This window comes from Bufo bufo, chromosome 1, assembly GCF_905171765.1.
Source record: "Bufo bufo chromosome 1, aBufBuf1.1, whole genome shotgun sequence".
Taxonomy (NCBI): Eukaryota; Metazoa; Chordata; class Amphibia; order Anura; family Bufonidae; genus Bufo; species Bufo bufo.
The window spans coordinates 678,019,471-678,043,327 of record NC_053389.1 but is presented as its reverse complement, the minus strand read 5'-3'; the positions used below and the strand labels follow the sequence as shown (position 1 = coordinate 678,043,327).

Genomic DNA, 23,857 nt, shown 5'->3' with positions numbered 1-23,857 from the left:
GTGTTCAGCGAAGCGAGCTTTGGTTTCTACATCCAAAACTTCAGATGAGCCGAAGTTATTTGCAAAGTAGCATGTGACCTCATTGAATAACTCCGGTAGTTGATTTTTAAAGTGGAAAACCACTTTGAAACCAAACTCTGCTTAGGTTCCAAGATAAAGTGGTTTTCCCCACTTAAAAAAATAAAATAAATAAACTAACGAAGTAATTCAACAAAGTCATGCCCGACTTAGCAAATAACTAACTTTGGCTCATCGGAGCCCATACATCTTAATACTGTACGGATCTCCATACAGTATTAATCCAAAGTTTTCAACAAAGCGACTTCAGATGTAGCATTCGAAGCTCGCTTTGCTCAACACCAGTGGCCAGGGTAGGGCTAGGAGCTGAGGTGCGATTACAAGATCTGTAAAACATTTAACATTTTTTTAAATTTACTGCCGATTTCTCCTGTTACTGGGCCCGACATAACTGGTTGCCCTAGTTATGGGGGAATAAAGCCCCCTTGTGATCACATAACCACTGAGACCAGAGAAGGAAGCGGCTTCCTGATCGCTGTGTATATAGGTCTTATAATGTGTATGCCAATCATTTAAGTGTACCCCCTGTCCGCATTTCAAACACTTTAAAATCAACTTTATATTCATATGTGAATCACTTGCTTTTGTGCCCAAGGGGCGGACTTTCTCCTGCATTTGTGCCCAGCCACGCCCCAACTGCTGAATCCTAGCGCCGCCGCATTGAAGTTTATGGGACGCAGGCACACTACGATTCCGGCGAGTGAGGGTGCCGGGTAAGGTATCCGGCGCACGCGCAGAAGCTCCAAGTAAGGCTGATGCCCATATGTTTCTATTGGGCATGCGCGGGATCTCGCAGCATTGGGGACTGGAAAAGTTGCCCAGCGCAGTGAATAATAATGAGCTGGGTGGCGCTAGAAAACAGCAGTTGGGGCGCAGCTGGGCACAAATGCAGGAGAAAGACCGCCCCTTGGGCACAAAGGCAAGTGATTCACATATGAATATAAAGTTGATTTTATAGTGTTTGAAATGCGGACAGGGGGTACACTTAAATGATTGGCATACACATTATAAGACCTATGACAGCATATGAATATCTAAATATGTTTATAGGGCCTGTCAGTGTCCCTTTAAGGCTCTGTTCACATCTGCATTGGAGCCTCTGTAGCAGATTCAGTTAAAAAAAAATAATAATAATAATAAATAATAATAAATAATAGTATGTTGCCGCCTTCTATCTGGCAAAACGACTTGCACTACAACAGAAACCAGACATACCCAAAAATAATAAAAGTACATCAGATGCCATTGGCCCAAGACTGAAGTTTACTACGAACATCACAGAATTAGAGAGGAGTGAATTTCATATTTTGAAATTCGTTCACTGGTAAAATGTAAATTACGTTATGGATTCCATTACCACGGACCATAACGCAAATCTATGACGGCCCTTTAGGCCGTCATATAGAAGTCTATGGGCTGCAAAATGGATCCGTTCCGTTTCTGTTATACAGGGGAGACATCTCCTTCATAACGGAAACGGGATGGATCCGCTTTGCAGCCCATAGACTTCTATTATGACGGAATGAATAACGGAATGCCTCTAAAAGGCATACAGTTATAGAATTGCGTTATGGTCCGTGGTAACGGAATCTATAACGCAATTCACCTTTTACCAGTAAACGAAGTGTGAACGAATTTCAATATATGAAATTCACTCATCTTTAAACAGAATTGTTCCATAACAAAAAATAAAAAATCCTTTGAGGTGCAGTAATACACATTACACTACTGGGGCTCAGGCACCTCAGCTGTATTTGTACAGTAGAACAGAACAGGCCATGAAGCATTTGGCGTCCATTTTCCAAGACATTTCTTTATTAAAGAATAGTCCAGTGAAACAGATGAAGATCAGATTCCACAAGAAGGATTGATCTACTGATCTTTCAGCTCCTTCAGTCTTCTGATGGCAGACTTCACTGTGACAGCAGAGGTGGTGCTGAAAAAGCAAGAGACATTTCAATGGTTAATGTGACAATCTGATTCCCTTTTCCAAGGAACAACAGAATGGGAAGCAATCTAGCTTGCAGAGAAATTACAATTCATTCCTCAATAAACTGGGTCTCGTAATTGCTTTTCTATAGTGCAGCTGAGATCGGTGGGATGAAGGGCAGTATTGTGGAGGAGGGCATTATTGTCCTTACAGGAAGCAAGGCCATACGGGAGCAGTTATGGCTAAAAACACAAGACACGTGTAAATTTGTCTTAAAGAGGACCTTTCACCTTGATAGCCTTAATCTAATTATTATCCTACCTTATAGTGCGGCCCCCACTGATGTCTTGGCATTTTTTCTAAAGAACCCCCCGTTCTTCCACTGTGGTCCCCGTCTCTTTTGGAGCCTTATATGCTAATGAGGTGACTGTTATAATAGGCGTGGACGTTTATTTCTCCTGGGCACAGTTACCTTCTCCCTGGCTGCGAGCGCATCCAATTAGAGCATCCAATTGGATGCGCTCGCAGCCAAGGAGAAGATAACCGTGCCCAGGAGAAATACAAGTCCACGCCTAGTATAACTGAGTCACCTCATTAGTATATGAGGCACCAAAAGATACGGCACCATGGCGTCTGATGAGGCTAAAACCTGGAAGTGCGCCCTTCCCCTGGCAGAGATCGTGGAAAGCGCCGAAGCCTGTACTAGTCTTCCAGGCTCATTAGTATATACCAGTACAGGTCAGCAGGTGGCAGAACTGAACTGGGATATAGCAAGTTCTGTACCAATCACTTCCCCAAAATCAAACAAAAAACACATCATGGGCATAAGCAAACCCAAACTTTCTCGCCCCAGGTAGGAAAACTTTGTCTCAGCCGAAGTTATGCAAGACTTCGGTATTTCAGTCTGTGTATTTAACATGTTAAAAAGGAATCCAGAGCCTGCTCCGGTACCGAGCTACTAGCCAGTACTCAGCCAGACTTTGGATTTCCATTTTCAAATGTTAAATACGCAGACAGAAATAACAGTCTCCATACTACCGTCAAATGTATGGGCTCTGTGGAGGCCTCTGCAATCTTGCTGCAAGTATTGTGAGACTTGCTTGGTCTCATCTTTGACGTGACACTTTGGTTATGCGCATAAATTACAGTGTTCGATTTTGACACCAATTTATGCGCATAACTTAAGTGCTACACCAGTCTCGCAATCTTAGAAGCAAAGACCTCCGCGGAGCCCATACATTTTACAGTAGTAAGGAGGCTATATTAATGAAGTTCTCAAACTAATCTGGTCCAGATACAGCAGTCCGAACCCGATTCACTCAACACTAGCTGCAGGTTCTAACCCGAGGCGGGGATCATGCACTCAATGTATAGCACGGATTGCATGGCATCTCAGATAACCCCCTTTAATACATTAGGGTATGCAAAATACTCCCAGGAAAAGCCAACTTAGATGCTGTGGTCACAAGTGACTATGGCATCTGAGGACTTTAAAGTCTGATTGGCATTATCGCCGATACTAGCCCCAAGTGTCTGCTGTTCATGTGCTATCGGGAGGGGGAGCGGGCGCTATCTTCAAAGACTCAACTTCATTGTACAATTATGGCAGTAGTCGGGAAGGGGTTAAAGGGGACATGGCCTCATTGGAGCATTTAGAACTTGTTTAGCTTATGAAGATATCATAGCGTCCATATTCATGTCATTGCTTGCTTATGTACAAGCGCTGAGCTGCCAGCCCTGCCTTTTCTTCAGTTTAAAAATTGTGTACAGTGCTGCAGAATATGCTGGCGCTATACATTTTTATCTCATCTGGTCCCCCAACTAGTTAGCGGCCTAATGTGAATGGCTTGACAGCCTTCTCATTTACACCATCTGCTAACGCTTCCAACTAGATGCTGTACTTACTTATAGGTCCAGGCTCCTCCGGCTACGATTTTCATGCAGGAACCACAGTGCCAGATTCCAACAGCCTTCCTCTTCATCTTGGTCTAAGAAGATAATACACCAATATTACACTTCTACACCTAATACAACTGTCAATTACTTAGACAAAGCCAAAAAAGCTATGGCCCTCATACACACAACTCACTTACCTTGCCGCAGAAGGAGCATGTGTACTTAGCATGTTGGCTAATTTCAATTTTCTTGACCATCTTCCTTAGGGAAGCACCGTAACGGGTCCCATATTTACCCACAATGCCGACCTTCTTTGTGCGTTTGGCCTGAAATAAAACGTGAGGCAGTTAAGGCGCAGCTACAGACGTAGTTCCCGAAAATACACAGGTTCACAAAGACTGCAGAAATACAACACATCAGACTGCAAAACCGCCTACATGCTCCTCATAATGCAGCCTCAGGCAGGTCACAAGCACGGGAGGGTTGAAGTGTTGTCAACCTAGTGTGTATGTGGCACTTCTGACTCCACAAGGTGAGAGAAGTATCAGTCACCGTAAAGGCATCTGTCAGCAGATTTGTACCTATGAAACTGGCTGACCTGTTACATGTGCACTTGGCAGCTGAAAGCTTCTGTGTTGGTCCCATGTTCATATGTGTCCGCATTACTGAGAAATATAATGGTTTTACTACATGCAAATGAGCCTCTAGGAGCAACAGCGGTGTTGTAGTTACACCTATAGGCTCTGCTCTCTCTGCAACTGCCGCTCCCTCTGCTCTTTGATTGACAGGGCCAGGCAGTAAAAACAATCAAATCCAGCTTCTCCTAAAGTGCAGAGGGCGCAGTAGTTGCAGAGAAAGCCGAGTCTCTAGGTGCAATGGTAACACCATCGTTGCTCCTAGAGGCTTATTTGCAGATATTAACACATCTTTCTCAGCAATGCGGGCACATATGAACACGAGACCAACACAGATGCCGTCAGCTGCCAAGCGCACATGTAACAGGTCAGCCAGTTTCATAGGTACAAATCTGCTGACAGATGCCCTTTAAATTTTAACACCGGAGCCTTTACTTCTCCTGGGCGACAAACCCTCTGAGAGCAGCACAACAAATACATGTGGAACTGAGCGTGCAGGGCGGGAGTCAGAGAAGATAGTCCTCAGCTGAACAAGCATTTGGCCGACAGCTATGGATAGTGCATGGAAGAGATAAGAAATCCCAGCAACTCCTGTCTTACTTGAAAGTAAATTCTTTTTATTCCATATTCATTTAATGTCTAGTAGACGCGTTTCGGCAGGCAGCCTTTATCAGTTGTCAACTAGATCCCTTGGTGGGATTTCTTATCTGGTCCATGTGGGGGCATCGCTCCTTCTCGTTGCAACACCAATCCAGAGTGGCTGAATTTTCTGTTTATGGATAGAGCATGGGCATCCTGACCGGCATATGTCCCATCCATAGACTCATAAAAAGGTCAATCGTACTTATATTTGGTAACAGACAGAACACAGTAGTGCTACCCATGGCATCTATTCACTCCTTACGTGATAAAATCACAGCACCGAAGAAACCTAAAATACCCGGTAGTCATTGGATAAATCACCGCCTGGTAGTGATGACATCACGTACACCCGCAGCCAATCACTGGCCTCAGCATTCTAGTCTGGAGCATACCAGTATCACTGGGTCATGTATGGTACATCATCACTGCTGAGGGGCACAGTAATGGGTAAAGCCTCAGTGACAGCAATCAGCTTCATTCATGGGCAGTTCTCATGCTGTGTACAGTACTGCCACAGACATCACATGTATACTGACAGCAGCAGGCAACCACAGGAAGGTCTCCTATAAGCGCCAAGTGCAGCGCAATGGTTCCCGGCCTGCTCCATTTCAGTCTCCAGAAACACATTTAAAGCCCTCAATATAAACACTGGCGGAAAGATTACCCTCTGCAGGTAACGGAGGACACATCGGGGTAAACCGGGAACAACCCCCGGCAAAGGATGACAACGGATAAACCCCACAGTGCGCGGACAGAGAAAGCTAACTCACCATTTTCTTCCAGGACCCGAGCGGAAAGGGAGGAGCTCAGTGCGCATGCGGGATTTACAGCTCACGCAGCCGGAAGTTGTCATAGAGATCGGCCCTTCCCTCCCGCCGGTTTGTCTCGGTGGTTTTGGGTCCTCCGAGGTTTCGGGAGGCTGTAGTCTTACGTTCCTGTGTAGGTTTCGAACGTTTACCGGAACCATGTCGTCCTCCAGCGCTCTCAGCAAGCAGCCTCCGATCCAGTCCACGGCCGGAGCCGTGCCTGTCCGCAATGAGAAAGGTAAAGCGACCATCCGGCTGTGTGAGGAGAGGGTTGTTGTGGTAGTAGGCCGCAAAACTACTGTATGCTGCAGGAGAGGGGCTCCTGTTCTGGCAGGGCTCATTCCTTAGGCTGTGTGCACGTATGCAACTGGTGGATTACAGTGATCAGCGGCCATAATGATCAGCGGCGCCAGAAAGATGCCTAGAACTTGCTGAGATATATATATACACACACATACACCTAGGCTTGTATTTCTTCTACATTAGCTTGCTGTATGATCAGAGCCCTGGGATGGAGGTGAGGCATGTAAGTCACCTGTGAGGGTGCGCCAGCACATCTGTCACATATACAGCATGCCCTGTCATTGGCCAGGCTATAATAACAGAAAGTATTCACCAGGACTGGACACCACACTTCCAGCAGTCCATCTAAGAACCATCACTAGTAGGGCTCATGCCCACGACCGTATGTATTTTGCGGCCCGCAAAACATATAGATGACGTCGGTGTGCAATCCGTATTTTGCGGAATTGAACAGCTGGCCCCTAATAGAACAGTTCTATCTTTGTCCATAATGCGGACTGGACATACGGAAATGGAATGCACACGGTGTAATGCGAACGTATTTTCTTTCTGTGTCCGTTCCATTTTTATTTTTTTGTGGACTGTATACGGAACCATTCATTTCAATGGGTCCGCAAAAAAATGGAAGTTACTTCTTGTGCTTTCCATATGTCCGTATTTCTGTTCTGCAAAAAAATAGAACACGTTCTATCATTATCCGCATTACAGACAAGAATAGGTCTGTTCTATCAGGGGCCAGCTGTTCCGTTCCGCAAAATACGGAATGCACACAGACGTCATCCGTATTTTTTTGCGGACTGCAAAATACATACGGTCGTGTGCATGTAGCCTAACTTCCTTTTTTTTTTTTTTTGCGGACCCGTTGAAATGGACCGCAGAAAAAACGGAACGGACATGGAAAGAAAATACGTTTGTGTACATGAGCCCGTATACTGATAGGATAAGAGCTGCCAATCACAGCAAGGGCATGATCAGACCCCCGAAATACTGATCCGTCCGGGAGCCTTCTGCCAAGGACATGTTTGGTCATCAAAAGGTCTTGTTAAGCAAAAGTTGTAGCATGAAGTATGAGGCCCCTTTCACACGAGCGAGTATTCAGCGCGGGTGCAATGCGTGGTGCAAACGCATTTTCACGCATCACTTGTGTGTTGCGCGAAAATTGCAGCATGTTCTATATTCTGCGAATTTTCATGCAACGCTGGCCCCGTAGAAGTGACTGGGGCTGCGTGAAAACCGCATCCGCACTTGCATGCGTTTTTCACGGATGGTTGCTAAGAGATGTTGTCTAGCAGCGTCTGGGACACGTTCTGTGAAGCCCCGTGTACTGGCTTTGACCTCATCTGCACTTTTCTCTTTTTGTGGAAGGAGCTGTATTTTGAAAGGCACTATTTTGATTTACATATAATGTATCAAAAAACTCAGTTTCTGGCAGGGTATGGAAAAAACCTAATTGTGTTTTTTAAATAACTTTAACTTCATTCTCTGGTCAGTCTGATTACAGTGATGCCCAATTTTTATAGCTTTTTGCATTTTCAGCTGGGTTTACACGGGGCGATTCTGCGGCTGATTGTCGGGAAGGAAGCGTTCCTTCCCAACAGTCGGCTGCTCGTTCAGTGAAGGAGACTGCGTATTTACATGTTGCGATCTCCTCCACTGTATGAGGATAGGGGATCACTATTGCAATCCCTCGTCCTCATACAGAATCATGGCTCCTGAGCAGCAGATCGCTGTTTAGACAGTACAATCTGCTGCCCAGAAGCCATGATCTGTGGCGCCTGCACAAACGACAGGATCACCCGATGCACGAGCGTTTTGCTCATTCATCAGGTGATAGGCAGATTGCCGGGAATGAGCATTTGCAGGAACGTTAGTTCGTTCCTGATAATCTGTCCGATAATTGGTGCGTTCATGTGAAAGGGGCTTTAGAGTACAAAAGAGTAATGGTGTACTTTACTCTTTTGTACTCTAAGGCCCCTTCACACGAACGATACGGATTGTGTCAGGGTCTGTTCAGGAAAAAATGTATATTTCTGCACTCAAGTTCAGGCAGTCTTGTCTGCGATTGCCTTCAGTGTTTCCGATTTTTTCCGCACAGGTGCTATCAGTTTTTGATGCATTTTTTACTGGTGTGAAATAAACTGAAGAATTACAAACTACATCTCCTATCAGTGAAAGACACATCCGAATACCTTCTGTTTTTCACGCAACTCCCATTCACTTCTATGGAGCCAGGGCTGCGTGAAAAACATCCTGCGGTTTTTTTTTTTGGTTTTTTTTCTGAACGCAGAAATGATGCATGAAAAACACTCATGCGCACAGACCCATTAAAATGATCGGGTCAGGACTTAGATCATTTGTTCTTTTTACATTTCCATATCCCTGGGTCCATAATTTTTCCCTTTTCTATTGACAGAGCTGCGTACAGCATGCGTCCTGTGGTATAAATGACACATTAACTCTATTGTGTAGGGCAGACTAATTAGTATATTATATAGATTATATATAATCTATACGAGTGTATTACTGTACAGAAGCAGCGGCACAAAGCGCACAGCGTCATAGCAACCAATGACGCCGTGCGCTCCTGCGCTCAGCAGGAATCCAGTCCGGTATCTCACGGACCGTGTTCCACAGACGTGTGCATGAGGCTTTACAGTGATGCCTACTTCTTTTTTTTTTTTTTGTTTTGTTTATGTTTTCCAGTTTTTTTGCAATAAAGACACTTTTTTAGCAAATTGTTTTTCTGCTTACCATTTTTATATTTTCATGGACAGAGCCATGTGAGCCCTTGTTTTTTATTGTAGGACGAGCTGTAGTTTTTATTCATACAATTTTTAGGGTACCTCTGATCTTTTGATCAGTTTTTCTTTCTTTATTTTTTGTCAAATAGCAATTTTGCCATAGTTTTTTTTTCTTTTTCTGTGTTTATCGTATGGGTTAAAAACATGATCACTTTATAGTCTGGGTTGTTACAGAGGCAGAGACCTTGAGGGGATTTTTCATTTCTTTCAGCATAATAATGGAGCAGAGGGTTTCATTTTTTTTGATTTTGATATTGACATTTAGATGCCGCAGGTTACTGGTCACCCAGACGCAGGAGCCTTTAAGTCATTCACATCTCTTGTGCTCTCACTGTGCCGTACATGGATGGTGGAAAGTCCTTCATATATATATATACAGCAGATGTCCAGAAGGGGTTAACCGCCTGGCATTAGTGTGTGCTTCTGATATAGAGGCTAGACTGGGAAATATTGCAGTTCCCCTTATTATACAGCATTACTGCTTTTGGTGGTAGTAAATGTAATTGTATCTACTAGGTAATACCTGACTGGGAACTGACTTTAACTGATTTTTAGGTGAAATCTCGATGGAAAAGGTGAAGGTCAAGCGCTATGTTTCCGGTAAAAGGCCAGACTATGCGCCAATGGAATCGTCTGATGAAGAGGATGAAGAGTTCCAGTTTATTAAGAAAGGGAAGGAGCAGGATGTAGAACTGGAGGAACAGCCTGAAGAAAGCACCAGTGATCCTCGTCTGCTCCGACTGCAGAATCGTATGAACGAAGATGTGGAGGAGAGGTAATGCCGTTGCTCTTGTGCATGTCATTTAAGCTAATGGTGAGTTCTCAGTGAAAAGTCCACCGTGGATCTGGTCAGAATTCACACCAAATTGTGTGGGTTTTACTGTGGATTTGCTGCAGATTTCACTCCTTTCCAACTTAATGGAGTAACTGCATAGCATTTCATAGTATGCCACTGGTAGTATTGAGACCTGACTATTGACCTCAATCCCCCCCCCCCCCCCCCCCTTCCAGTTCACTCCATCTGGATAGGTCATAAGTACCTGATCGGTGGGGGTCCGACACCCGGGACCCCTGCCAATCAGCTGTATGAGAAGGCAGAGCACAGCGCCGTACATTGTATAATGGCTGTGCTAGGTATTGCAGCTCAGGCCCATTCACTTGAATGGGGCTGAGCTGCTCCTAGGCCACATGATTGATGAACGTTTTGTCACCCTGCCTAGGCAAAGAAGAGAGAGAAGCGCCGCTGCCTTCTCAAACAGCTGATCAGCGGGGGTTCTGGGTGTCAGACCACCACCGATCAGATACATCAGTAAAAAGATCTTGGGTAGGAGTTATCCAGCTCTATATCAATTTCTAAACGCCCCACGCATTGGTTCCTCTAAGGCCCCTTTCACACGGGCGAGTATTCTGCGTGGGTACAATGCGTGAGGTGAAGGCATTGCACCCGCACTGAATCCTGACCCATTCATTTCTATGGGGCTGTGTCCATGAGCGATGTTTTTCACGTATCACTTGTGCGTTGTGTGAAAATCACAGCATGTTCTATATTCAGCGTTTTTCACGCAACGCAAGCCCCATAAAAATGAATGGGGCTGCGTGAAAATCGCAAGTGCGGATGCGGTGCGATTTTTCACGCATGGTTGCTAAAGAGACGAGGGATGTATGACCCAAGACCCCATTTACTTTATCATTTTCCATTATAACTTGAACTTCAGTGAGGAAGTCCGTGTTCGGGTCTGGGTACCACATTGTTTCTTCTCACGCGCATGCAAAACACATTGCACTCGCTCGGAAAAAACTGAACAACGGAATGCAATCGCAGTCAAAACTGACTGAAATTGTGTGCCTACTCGCACGATTTACCCTGACCGCACCTGCATCACATCCGGCCCTCACCCGCGACGCCCGTGTGAAGGAGGCCTAAGAATTAGGGCTCATTCAGACAGCCGTATGTTTTTTGCGCTCTGCAGAAAGGCAGACGTGTTTTTTTTTTAGGTCAGTTCATGTCCGCAAAAAAAGTATTGCATTGCGCATTTTTGCGGACCCATAGACTTCAATGAGGCCACGACCCGATTTTCACTGACAAGTATGGAACATGTTTTATTTGTTTTGCGGGGCCGTGGAACGGAACAAAATATGTAGATTGCTGTCTGCATCTTTTGGGGCCCCATAGAAGTGAATAGGTCCACTTGTATCTGCAGAAACGGGTCCGCACCGATAATGCAAACGCTTGTATCCGTTCAGAACGGATCCGTTTGCATTATTCTTTAAAAAAAAAGTCTAAATCAAAATGGATCCATCTTGACTTAAATTGAAAGTCAATGGGGGACGGATCTGTTTTCAATTGCACCATATTGTGTCAGTGAAAACGGATCCGTCCCTATTGATTTACATTGTGTGTCAGGACGGATCAGTTTGGCTCCGCATCGTCAGGCGGACCGTTTTGGTGTTCGCCTCAAAAGCGGAATGGAGACCAAACGCAGCCAAACTGATGCATTCTGAACGGATCCTTATCTATTCAGAATGCATTGGAGCTGAACTGATCAGTTTTGGGCCGCTTGTGAGAGCCCTGAAACGGATCTCGCAAGCGGACCCAGAAACGCCAGTGTGAAAGTAGCCTTATCCGCAAAATTGCAGATCAGATGCAGAAAGCAACATACGGCCATCTGAATGAGCACTTACTGAGTAAAGCTGTAAATGGTCCCAGCCGCACTGAGCATCATTACTGGCAACAACTTGGATTTACACTTCACTGCTCCAGTACAAGGTACAATTGGAAAGGCAGGTTTAAGCTCGAAGCTTTGCCGAAACGAATCAGGGCCTGAACCAAGAGCTTAAAATTGCATTTTAAGGATTTTTATTTAATTGTCTGTAATGTATTGATACAGGGATGCTTGTATAACTGTGTATAAAATCCCAGTGAGCCTGCACCAGGAGAAGTAATGGAAGAAATGTTAGCTCTATTGTGTATGGCAGTTTTTTTTAGGTTTTGCAGCTTTTGTGCAATAAAGACACCTTATTGTGTCACTGCATAACATTTGCTCTCCCTTGCACTCCCCATCAGGCCACTAAGTGTTTTCATCGGTGGCAGTGTCCGGCCACGTCACTGTGGGGAGAGATGGACGTTCTCCCTCCTTCTCCCCTGTGCGCCCCCCTATGAGAACATGGTGTGCGCTGAGCTTTGTTAGTGCCATGTTCTCCAATAGATACTGATGCTAAGTTGCACAAGAGCGTAGCTTAGTATCGAAAGAACGCCAATCCCGGTATCGAAGAGAAGTAGAGAAAAAGTATTAAAACTTCAATACCCAGGGCAACTCTAGCTGCTAGTACACGTGGGTGATCTGGATTTCATAAAATTACATCATACAAAAAAAATCCTATTTTCTAAGACTGCTCACATTGCCTCAAATTCTCTGACTATATCACTTGATGTAAATGGTTGACAGTATAATTTGAGTAAAACCTCTGATTCTATAGATTTGGTGAGAAAAACTAAATACTGTATCATAATGTAAATCATTTGTGGGTGTCAGCTCTTAGATAGGACTATTTTTCCCCACACTTATCCACCACCACAAATCATATATATTTCCATCACTTCCCTTGATGCCCTTCAGATGTTTTAAATGCGTTTATTAATTATAAATGTTAGATGGATAATTAACTTTTAAACATGTTATTGGACAGATTGGCCAGACATCGGAAGATTGTGGAGCCTGAGGTGGTGGGTGAAAGCGAGTCAGAGTCTGAACCAGGTGAAGACTGGCATGTGGAGCGGGAAGACACAAGCGAGGAGGAGGAAGAAGAGGTGGATGATGAGGTGAGTTATGAAATATTCCAGTTTTTTTTCTTAATGAAGTGCTACAGTCCAGCTACTATATACTGTTTACAAGTAGTGGTAAGCAGGTGGCTCACTCTGATTTATCACGATAGGTGCACAGGTTCAGAGAAGCACCCCCTGGTTCTAATTGGTAAAAGTATAGATTGGGTAGAACCGGCACTCAAAACAATCGGAATACACGTGGAAATTGAATTAAAATATTTATTAAACAATAAACACTATATCCTGTGTGCACCAGGTAAAATTTATATAAAAGAGCCTATATAAAACATATGTATCAAACAGAAAAAAATATATCCAGGACACAGAGACCTGTATACTTTGACACAGAGGGCTGCATCCGTGTCCCCCCAGTTGGGTATGGCTATTGGATCACAGTTGTCTGTGGCAGAGCAGACCAGGGCTGGCTGTATATTGTGCTCCAGATATACTCAGTTGCGTATAATTTTCATACAGATCTCACATATTCTTAAATGCATACAAATAAAATCTTATGCCACCGTATAGGGTATGGGATAAAGGGTATTCAGGGATGGTCCGTAATTTACACAATGTCTGAGTTATCCATCTCCTATAATAGTCTCAGGGTCTGAGTACGCTATATGCGAAAAATCGATTGTCCAGCAAGTCTATTGCCACCGTACTTATGTCGCCTCTCGTGCAGCGATTCGGTGTAACTCCACTTAAATTTGTATTACTCACTGTGTCCCATGTAGGCTCACTAGATTAGTTCTGCGGAAGGATTCCTGCCGTGGCGTCCCACGCTTCAGCCTTTCTCCGCTGTGTTTGTATCAGATCCGGTTTTTACTTGGATCTCTACTCTCGCGAGAGACCTGTGTTAGCTGTTTCGCTTTCGTGAGTCCTACACCAATTCTTTGTCTTACGTGAGAAAGCTGTTTGTCTGTATACAGTATGTTAAAGGGGGTCTTTCTGGCAGACCCTATTACTGCTTGTCTCCAGTCTCCCCGCATTAACATTTGGTCGGTCTCATGTAGCGCTGGCTGCAGTGGAGATGTGTCCCACATGCATCATCACTGGGTCATGTGCTGCATGGGGGCACGTCACTGCTGTGGCCACATGACCCACGTCAAACCAGATGTTGACATGGGGAGACCAGAGATCCACAGCGTTAGCAAGTGAGTGAAGGAAGTGGGAACCCAGTAGTTGGGATCAGGTAAGTATGATTCCCTCCGCAGGCCTGGCCACGATGGGGGTTCTTCCCCAAAAGCCTTGGGGGCGAAAAACCTCTTTAAAGTGAGTCTGTAAACAGGTGCTGTGAAAAAAAGACCATGTGGCCCCACTATGGAACCTTTTACAGAGTTTTCAAGATTAAAAAACATGGCTGCTTACTTCCAGAAGCAGCAGCATACCTGTTTACAAGTTGGGTGTCATATGCCAGCTCAGCTTTATTGATAGGTGTGGCACTGTTTCTGGAGGAATGCAGCCAGATTTTTTTTAATGCTAGACAACCTTAAAGGGGTTGGCTACATTGCTGTTAAATTACAGTAGAGCCATACACTAGGGTGGCCTCTGCCTGCATGGAGGTGCTTTTAGCACAAGTGCAGTACAAGAAGAAGAGTTCCATCTTGGAAATAATATGGACTGCTGTGATTCTTTACACCGCTGCCCTGGACACATAGGGGAGCATCTCCATTGGGGCTAAGGTAAGCCCAGAGGCCAATTGTCAGCTGCTAGTGTGTGGTATTACTGTCATTTAGCAGCAAAGCGGCCAACCCCTTTAATCAAGATCGGGTTCCTTTTCTTTCTTTAAATGTCTTAAAGAACGTCTTCCTTGTAATCGGTTAATGAGACAATAAACACATATGTTCTCACAGCTTTTCCTGTGGATGATACAGATTACGGCCTTGTGACCGATATCCTTACAGTTTCATACTTCTTTAGTTCAGTCATTTCTGTGTATTTCTACTAGGAAATTGAGCGGCGGCGTTCACAGATGCGGCAAAAAGCTGCAGAGAGAAAAAATGAAGAGATGGAAGTGATGGAGGTAGAAGATGAATGGAAATCAGGAGCAGAGTCAGAATCCGAGTCAGAATATGAGGAATACACAGACAGTGAAGATGAAACAGAACCAAGACTGAAACCGGTTTTTATTAGAAAGTGAGTAAAGTAGACCTTATATTTACTTTTTCATTAAGGGGGTTGTCCGCTTTTTAGTATTGACCTATCTTCAGGATAGATCATCAGTGTCAGATCGGCGGGGGTCCGACTACCAGAATCCCTGCCAATGAGCTGTTTGAAGAGAAAGCAGCGCTGCCTTCTCTGCTCTGTTTACCTGCTTGCTGGAGCAGTTGCAGTGGTCAGCAGGTGTAATTACAAGTATGGCTTCCCCATTCACTTGTTTGGGACGGCACCTTCCTGTTCAATTGAATACTACAGAGACGTCCCATAGAAGGGAATGGGGAAGCCATGGTTAGAATTACACCTGATCACCACTGCAATTGCTGTGGAGAGCAGGTAAACAGAACAAAGAAGGAAGCGCTGCTTTCTGTTCAAACAGCTGATCAGCGGGGGTACCAGGAGTCGGACCACCACCAATCTGATATTGATGAACTATCCTGAGGGTAGGTCTTCAACAGTAAAAAACAGACAATCCTTTAAGGTGAACTACCAGAAGAGTTATATGTATATTTATAAAGGTTTACTTACTTGACACAAGCCTCCAGCTATTGTCCCCCAATATCCTGATGGCAAGACTGTGTCCTGCGCGCTGGCCGTGTTCAGCCCTGTCATACAATCACTGTTTTGATCAAATCGCCATGTACACCAGTGTCGCACAAATGCCCCCAACCTGACCCTGTTAAAGCTACTTAGGATATAGATGTGACAATGCTAAACATGGCCAGAGCACAAACGAGAAGCGTACCTTATGTGTATGGGAGCCTTAAAGAGCATCTGATAACATTTGATATGTCTAGTGTCAAATGTTATTGATCGGAAGGCAAAAATGAACTTTGCCACTGATTACCACTTCTTTTTCAGGAAGGACAGAGTAACCGTTCAGGAAAAAGAAGCTGAAGCTATTAAGCAGAAAGAGGTTGAGGCAGAAGCCAAACGTATGGCAGAGGAAAGACGTAAATACACATTGAAGGTAGGTATTGGTTATGGAACAGAGAAATGACTGTTCAATTGTCACAGATATAAGTGGTTTAATCCCCTCTCACCTTGTAGATTGTAGAAGAAGAGGCAAAGAAAGAGATAGAAGAGAACAAGAGGTCTCTGGCTGCACTGGATGCCCTAAACACAGACGATGAGAATGATGAGGAAGAGTATGAGGCCTGGAAAGTACGAGAACTTAAACGGATCAAGCGTGACCGCGAAGAAAGAGAATCGTATGTGTTTTTTTAAATTATTTTCATGTCTGTATATGTCACTGCAATATGGTCATGGTTTTACTTTCATTCTTATAATAGGATGGAGAAGGAGAAGGCCGAGATTGACCGCATGCGTAACATGACGGAGGAGGAGCGCAGAGCAGAGCTTCGTGCCAATGGCAAGATAATAACCAACAAAGCACTGAAAGGGAAATACAAGTTCCTCCAGAAATACTACCACAGAGGAGCTTACTTCATGGTAGGAGATGTTCCGTGATGAATCTGAAGCCTCTTTATTTCACTTTTGTCATCTAGAAAATTTTTAATTCTGTATTTTTATTCTTTAGGATGAAGATGAGGACGTGTACAAAAGAGATTTCAGTGCTCCTACATTGGAGGATCACTTCAACAAAACTATTCTGCCTAAAGTCATGCAGGTACAACTTCTTATTGTAATACTTACCACTAAATGAAAACTGGATATCTTGTAGTGCTGGATGTAAAACCTTAGGCTGAGTTTAATCATGGAGGATGGGATACACTCAGTCTGCCCCCATGCAAATGATGATCCCCCCCCCCCCCCCCCCAAGTACACTCAGTGAGAAAAAAAAGTGGTGACACCTACGAGAATGAGGATATTTGTTATACTTGTGTATTCCACACAAAAAAGCTGCGGATAAGACCCACTGAATAACAGGACAAATCCACATCACTTCCATTTTGAAATCTTTTCTGCTGTGGATCCATAGTCAAATTCTTGATGTGTGAACTTTATTCCTATTATACCATTAGCGCTACACCTCCCTTTCATTTTGTTCAGTTTAGCTTTTGAAGGTTCTTTCATTACAGTTCTTAGGCTACTTTCACACTAGCGTTCAGAGCGGATCCGTCTGCTGTCTGCACAGACGGATCCGCTCCTATAATGCAGACGTTTGGATCCGTTCAGAACGGATCCGTCTGCATTATAACTTAGAAAAATTTCTAAGTGTGAAAGTAGTTCAGACGGATCCGTCCAGACTTTACATTGAAAGTCAATGGGGGACGGATCCGTTTGAAGATTGAGCCATACTGTTTCATCTTCAAACGGATCCGTCCCCATTGACTTACATTGTAAGTCTGGACGGATCCATTTGCCTCCGCACGGCCAGGCGGACACCCGCGCTGCAAGCAGCGTTCAGGTGTCCGCCTGCTGAGCGGAGCGGAGGCTGAACGCTGCCAGACTGATGCATTCTGAGCGGATCCGCGTCCACTCAGAATGCATTAGGGCAGTACGGATGCGTTCGGGGCCGCTTGTGAGCCCCTTCAAACGGAGCTCACAAGCGGAGCCCCGAACGCTAGTGTGAAAGTAGCCTTATACTGTAGTTTCAATAATTGACATGTTCACCTATTGTATAGTTTTTACCGTTTTATACATAGACAAACCCACGTTAAAGGTAGAATAATTTTTGTGTGATGTTACTCTTCAACTGGTCCTGAGTTGCAGTTTGTTTTTTGTTTTGTTTTTTTGGACTTTTTTTTTATTAGCAGTGAACGTGCAGAATTGTGAATGCCACTGTTGAGTCAGGATAGGTACAAGATAAATGCAATGCATTGTACACAGATTCAGGTTCATTAGATCATGAAATCAAATAGCCCAAAATTGCATTGAAAAATGGACTTCTAGTGGGGTGGTCTTCGCAGAGAAGATGGCAGTATGCATAATGTATAATGAGCCTGAAAATCTGTCATGGGAAAATGTAGTCTGGATAGTGTTCAAACGTGAACATACACCTTCAGAATATATCCCACAATTCCCACAATTGTCCATGTTCTCAGTCACATTTTGTGTTGACTAATAAACTGACTTCCATTTGTGCAGCAAAGCAGCACTACAAATCATGTGTGTCGTCTTTTTTTATTTTTTATTATTCAGGTCAAAAACTTTGGTCGTTCTGGTCGAACAAAATACACCCACTTGGTTGATCAAGACACAACTTCATTTGACTCTGCTTGGGGACAAGAGAGCGCCCAGAATACAAAGTTCTTTAAGCAGAAAGCAGCCGGCGTAAGAGATGTGTTTGAGAGACCATCAGTGAAGAAGAGGAAGACTACTTAAAGGATCACCTTCAGATTTTTTTGTTTTTTTACTCCCATAGACTTCCTAAATCCAGTGATGTAAAGAACTTTTTTTTTTGTATAATATTGATAAGCCTATTGGCTATTCTGACTATTTATGGTCATTATGTACATATTTCCCAGGACTATCATACATCCTTTTAATTGAAAAAAGTGTCTGTTTTACTCTGTTGTAAGACAGGAAGAATACATGAATATTTTCTTTGTCTAAAGTGGAGTTTGATGTGTTCTCTGTTAAAGTTGTTATCCAAAGTCTAAAATATCCCCCCCAAAGCCCGGGCCCCTCATATTCATTATACTTACCTGCTCCTGGCACCCATGTCGCTCTGGACTTCTGCACGGCCGCTGCTGCATCTCCCTGTCATGCGGATGAAAACATCCAGTGACGGGGGGTGGAGAAGCCAACAGCAGGCTATGGGGACGAGTAGCGGCTGTGCAGGGATCCGGAGCAACGCAGGTGCCAGGGAGCAGGTAAGTATAATGTATACGAGGGGCCTGGCCATTGGTGGGGATATTTTAGACTTTGGATAACCCCTTTAATTTGGCATTGTGGGGACCAGTAAAGTGCTGGTGATCGGAAATTCTAAGCTATTGGACTATCCCCGGTCTAAATCCCTAATCAATACCTCATCGTCCAGTTGATTAAATCAACCCCTTAGGTCTCATTCAGGGGTTTGTAATGTTAATGTATTTTAGTCTCTAGTAAGGTCGTAAGTCTTGGTCTCATGACTTAGAACATTTGTAGGATTGTTGGGCATGGCTTCATTGTGAATAAGTCATAATAAGCGCTGGCCTGGCGCTTGCTGTGTTACACAATTTGTTTTAGTTTTTTTGGTTTGTTTTTCAACTTCCATTTGTCTGGCCACCCGTCATCAGCACATAAAAGGCTGAGATGATGAGACAGCATCTTTAAAATCAGTACTAGTGCTGTAATAAGGACCCTCCTAGACATGCAAAGAAAAGTGTATTTTTTTCTTACTGTAAATTCTCTTTCCTTTTGTCCAAAGCAGCAGCACCCATGGGGATTTCTAATTCATGTCACTCCATGTCAATTTATCAATTAATCTCAGATCCTTCATTACTCCCTAGGTTAGAACCTCCTACTGTGTAGTTCCAAGTAACCTAAGAGATACAATAAACCACTCCGGTCTGTTCCAAGAATTTTTTTTTAAAATATATTTTATTTTAGTTTTTAGGGGTGGGTTAGTATGTGCTAAAGGAAAGAGAATTTACGGTAAGAAAAATTACACTTTCCTTGTCGTCCTTCAGCAGCAGCACCCATGGGGATTTAGCAATTAATCCTAAAGGGAGGGCTTTCATTATACCGCGGACTCTATTACCACTCTGCCCATCTGCCTCATATCCAGTCTGTAGTGCTTCACAGACGTATTGGAAGAGCTCCATGACACCGTTTTACAGATCCGGTGTATGGGAGCCAAATTCTACTCTGCCCCTGATGTAGCCATCGCATGAGTTGTATGAGCTTTTATAGCTTGGCTACTTCCCTTCTGCTTATAACCTAGTGATACCCTCCCTTATCCATCTGGACAAGGAGTCTTTTGTCAATTTTTCCTCTTTTGTTTGTTTCTCATGGAGAAAAAAAAAATGGTCCGTCTTCCTGAATGCATTCGTCCTTTGGACATATGCCTTTAGAGCTATACCCACGTCCCGAGAGTGAAGTCTACTCTCTTCCTCCGAAGACGGTTCTGGGAAAAATATTGGCAACTCTATCTGCTGATTCAGATTAGCAAAGGAATCTATCGGATCCGCAAAAAACTCCCTCACCAGGGAACCGAAGTGCGTCTAAATAATTCTGATATGGTGACATCTACTTTAAGAGTAAACACTTTTTTTCTTTTTCAGAAGTTGCTGTGTGCCTAGTTAGATATTGATGAGACTTGCACCTTTTTCATTACTTTGGTACAATCGCCAGCTTCTCAGCGCACTGGCTGAAGTGGGATCTGAACCCACGCCTCCATTTCTTTTTTATATATTCTTTCTATAAGAGGATAGTGCTGACTTTCCTTGCAGGAGCAAGAGGCTGTTATATTTACTTGATATGCCTATATACCACTTGAGATCGCGCGCTGCCTTTGCCTGGCATGAGGCCTTAGCAGTCGACTGTTTGAATGAATCATAGACACAATCCTTCATTCACAGTAATATTCTATTGGAAAGGGGCTGATCCTCCACAGGTTGTTGGCTCTGCAGTCTGAGCAGAAATAAAAGTGTTACATGATCTGCATGGCCTGTGATTGCGGTTCCCAGCAGACTTCCTTGAGGAGGGATTCCCAATCAGTCTCCTAAGCTGGCACTTACTCAGCCCCACTTATGCTATCTTTTGCAATCTGACGAATGCAGTAATGAGCAGCATAGGCAATATTTGTAATCATGAAATATCACGATCTTGTGGCCTAATATTCGCCATGTGATCTCCAGTCATTTTTATTTAATATTTTTTTTGGCATTTATTATACCCATTTATATGTCACTTATACTACACTGCTCAAAAAAATAAAGGGAACACTTAAACAACACAATGTAACTCCAAGTCAATCACACTTCTGTGAAATCAAACTGTCCACTTAGGAAGCAATACTGAGTGACAATCAATTTCACATGCTGTTGTGCAAATGGGATAGACAACAGGTGGAAATTATAGGCAATTAGCAAGACACCCCCAATAAAGGAGTGGTTCTGCAGGTGGTGATCACAGACCACTTCTCAGTTCCTATGCTTCCTGGCTGATGTTTTGGTCACTTTTGAATGCTGGCGGTGCTTTCAGTGGTAGCATGAGACGGAGTCTACAACCCACACAAGTGGCTCAGGTAGTGCAGCTTATCCAGGATGGCACATCAATGCGAGCTGTGGCAAGAAGGTTTGCTGTGTCTGTCAGCGTAGGGTCCAGAGCATTAAGGCGCTACCAGGAGACAGGCTAGTACATCAGGAGACGTGTAGGAGGGCAACAACCCAGCAGCAGGACCGCTACCTCCGCCTTTGTGCAAGGAGGAGCACTGCCAGGGCCCTGCAAAATGACCTCCAGCAGGCCACAAATGTGCATGTGTCTGCTCAAACGGTCAGAAACAGACTCCATGAGGGTGATATGAGGGCCCGACGTCCACAGGTGGGGGTTGTGCTTACAGCCCAACACCGTGCAGGACGTTTGGCATTTGCCAGAGAACACCAAGATTGGCAAATTCGCCACTGGTGCCCTGTGCTCTTCACAGATGAAAGCAGGTTCACACTGAGCACATGTGACAGACGTGACAGAGTCTTGAGACGCCGTGGAGAAAGTTCTGCTGCCTGCAACATCCTCCAGCATGACCGGTTTGGCATTGGGTCAGTAATGGTGTGGGGTGGCATTTCTTTGGAGGGCCGCACAGCCCTTCATGTGCTCGCCAGAGGTAGCCTGACTGCCATTAGGTACCGAGATGAGATCCTCAGACCCCTTGTGAGACCATATGCTGGTGCTGTTGGCCCTGGGTTCCTCCTAATGCAAGACAATGCTAGACCTCATGTGGCTGGAGTGTGTCAGCAGTTCCTGCAAGACGCAGGCATTGATGCTATGGACTGTCCTGCCCGTTCCCCAGACCTGAATCCAATTGAGCACATCTGGGATATCATGTCTCGCTCTATCCACCAACATCACGTTGCACAACAGACTGTCCAGGAGTTGGCAGATGCTTTAGTCCAGGTCTGGGAGGAGATCCCTCAGGAGACCGTCCGCCACCTCATCAGGAGCATGCATAGGCGTTGTAGGGAGGTCATACAGGCACGTAGAGGCCACACACACTACTGAGCCTCATTTTGACTTGTTTTAAGGACATTAAAATTTGATTTCCATTTTTTAATTTTTGTGTGATTTTGTTGTCAGCACATTCAACTATGTAAAGAACAAAGTATTTCAGAAAAATATTTTATAGGATGTGTTATTTTTGTGTTCCCTTTATTTTTTTGAGCAGTGTATATAGTACTGTCATATTCTGCAGCACTTTACATACATTAGCATCAGACTGCCCCCAATGGGGCACACCATCTAAGTTTCCTATCAGTATGTCTTTGGAGTGTGGGAGAAAACCCACTCAAACACAGGGAGAACATACAAACTCCATGCAGATGTTGTCCTTGGTTGGATTTGAACCCAGGACTCCAGCACTGCAAGGCAACAGTACTAACTACTGAGCCACCATGCTGCCCCACTTAACAACAACTAGAAGGATACACCAAATTAGTCAACGGAAGAAGGGATACCCGAGCTGTTACCTGCCCAGCCTTTATTTGCTTAGCGTCTACAATCTGACAAGTGCAGGTATATTCAGCTTAGAATAACCGTTAACAAGCGCATTAGAGACTATACACAGAAGAACTTAAGCGAGTTGCCTAACAACCTGGACGCCATTGCGCCCCCTTACCTTGCAGGGAACACTGCAGAGCATGGCAAAGCTGCGCCATGTTTTATCCCTCTCTTCTCCCCACGTAGCAATGCATGCGAAGTGAGACACGCATGCAACACTGCCAGGGAGAAGGCGGAACCTCCAGAGTGAAGCGCCACAACAAGAAGGTAAGGTGGAAGAAAGAAGTACTTCAGGCTCAAACCAGTAAGCCCTGTGCAGTGTCATTTTCAGACAAGCTCCAACTTTGGAAAATTCAAGTTTAGGCAGAAATTTTAACCTGCTTCCTAGAGACCTACTTAACCTCATAAGGACACAGGGCGTACAGGTACGCCCTGATGTCCTGGTACTTAAGGACACAGGGCGTACCCGTATGTCCTGTGTATTTCCAATCAGCGGCGGGCGGTGATCGGAACAAGGTGCCTGCTCAAATCATTGAGCAGGCACCTTGGGTCAATGCGTGGGGGGGGGGTCCCGTGTCAATTCAGACCTCCGGCTTGTGGCTTTTACAGGTGGCCCGTGGGGCTGTAGGGGGGAAACGATGGCATGGAAGGCAGCGCGATGCCTTCCTGAGGCATCGGCTCTGCCTTACGGTGACGAGCCTGTGAGATCCAGCCCCCTGGATCTTACAGGCAGGAAGCTGTATGAGTAATGCACACTGTGGGACAAAAGTGGGACAAAAAATAAAGTGAAAAAATAAAGTCCCCCCCCCAAAAAATTAAAGTTTCAAGTAAAAATAAACAAAAACGTCATTTTCCCCAAATAAAGTAAAAAAAAAATTTATTGCCGCGTCCGTATCGACCGGCTCTATAAACATATCACATGAACTAACCCCTCAGATGAACAGCATAAAAAATAAAAACTGTGCTAAATCAGGCATGCTCAACCTGTGGCCCTCCAGCTGTTGCAAAACTACAACTCCCAGCATGCCCATACAGCGGGGCATTGTGGGAGTTGTAGTTTTACAACAGCTGGAGGGCCGCAGGTTGAGCATGCCTGTGGTAAATAAACCATTTTTTTGTCACCTTCCATCACAAAAAGTACAACAGCAAGCGATCAAAAAGGCGTATTCCCACCAAAATAGTAC

The 23,857-nt window shown here is 44.5% G+C and overlaps 2 protein-coding genes across 2 annotated transcripts; one reads left to right on the top strand and one right to left on the bottom strand.

Annotated features, from left to right (window-relative positions):
- Positions 1-1,871: 1,871 nt before the first annotated feature.
- On the bottom strand, positions 1,872-6,016 carry RPL37A (ribosomal protein L37a). Its single transcript, XM_040414110.1, has 4 exons — positions 5,952-6,016; positions 4,102-4,230; positions 3,914-3,996; positions 1,872-2,014 (listed from the first exon to the last, which is right to left on the bottom strand). The coding sequence occupies exons 1-4, from the start codon at positions 5,952-5,954 to the stop codon at positions 1,951-1,953; spliced, it is 279 nt and encodes a 92-aa protein (XP_040270044.1). The 5' UTR covers positions 5,955-6,016; the 3' UTR covers positions 1,872-1,950.
- A 29-nt stretch (positions 6,017-6,045) lies between these two features.
- MFAP1 (microfibril associated protein 1) lies at positions 6,046-18,405 on the top strand. The gene is made up of 9 exons (XM_040414109.1): positions 6,046-6,225; positions 9,647-9,866; positions 12,779-12,911; positions 14,863-15,050; positions 15,933-16,041; positions 16,122-16,282; positions 16,364-16,523; positions 16,612-16,701; positions 18,177-18,405. Exons 1-9 carry the CDS (start codon positions 6,147-6,149, stop codon positions 18,357-18,359), a joined length of 1,323 nt encoding a protein of 440 aa, XP_040270043.1. The 5' UTR covers positions 6,046-6,146; the 3' UTR covers positions 18,360-18,405.
- Positions 18,406-23,857: the final 5,452 nt, after the last annotated feature.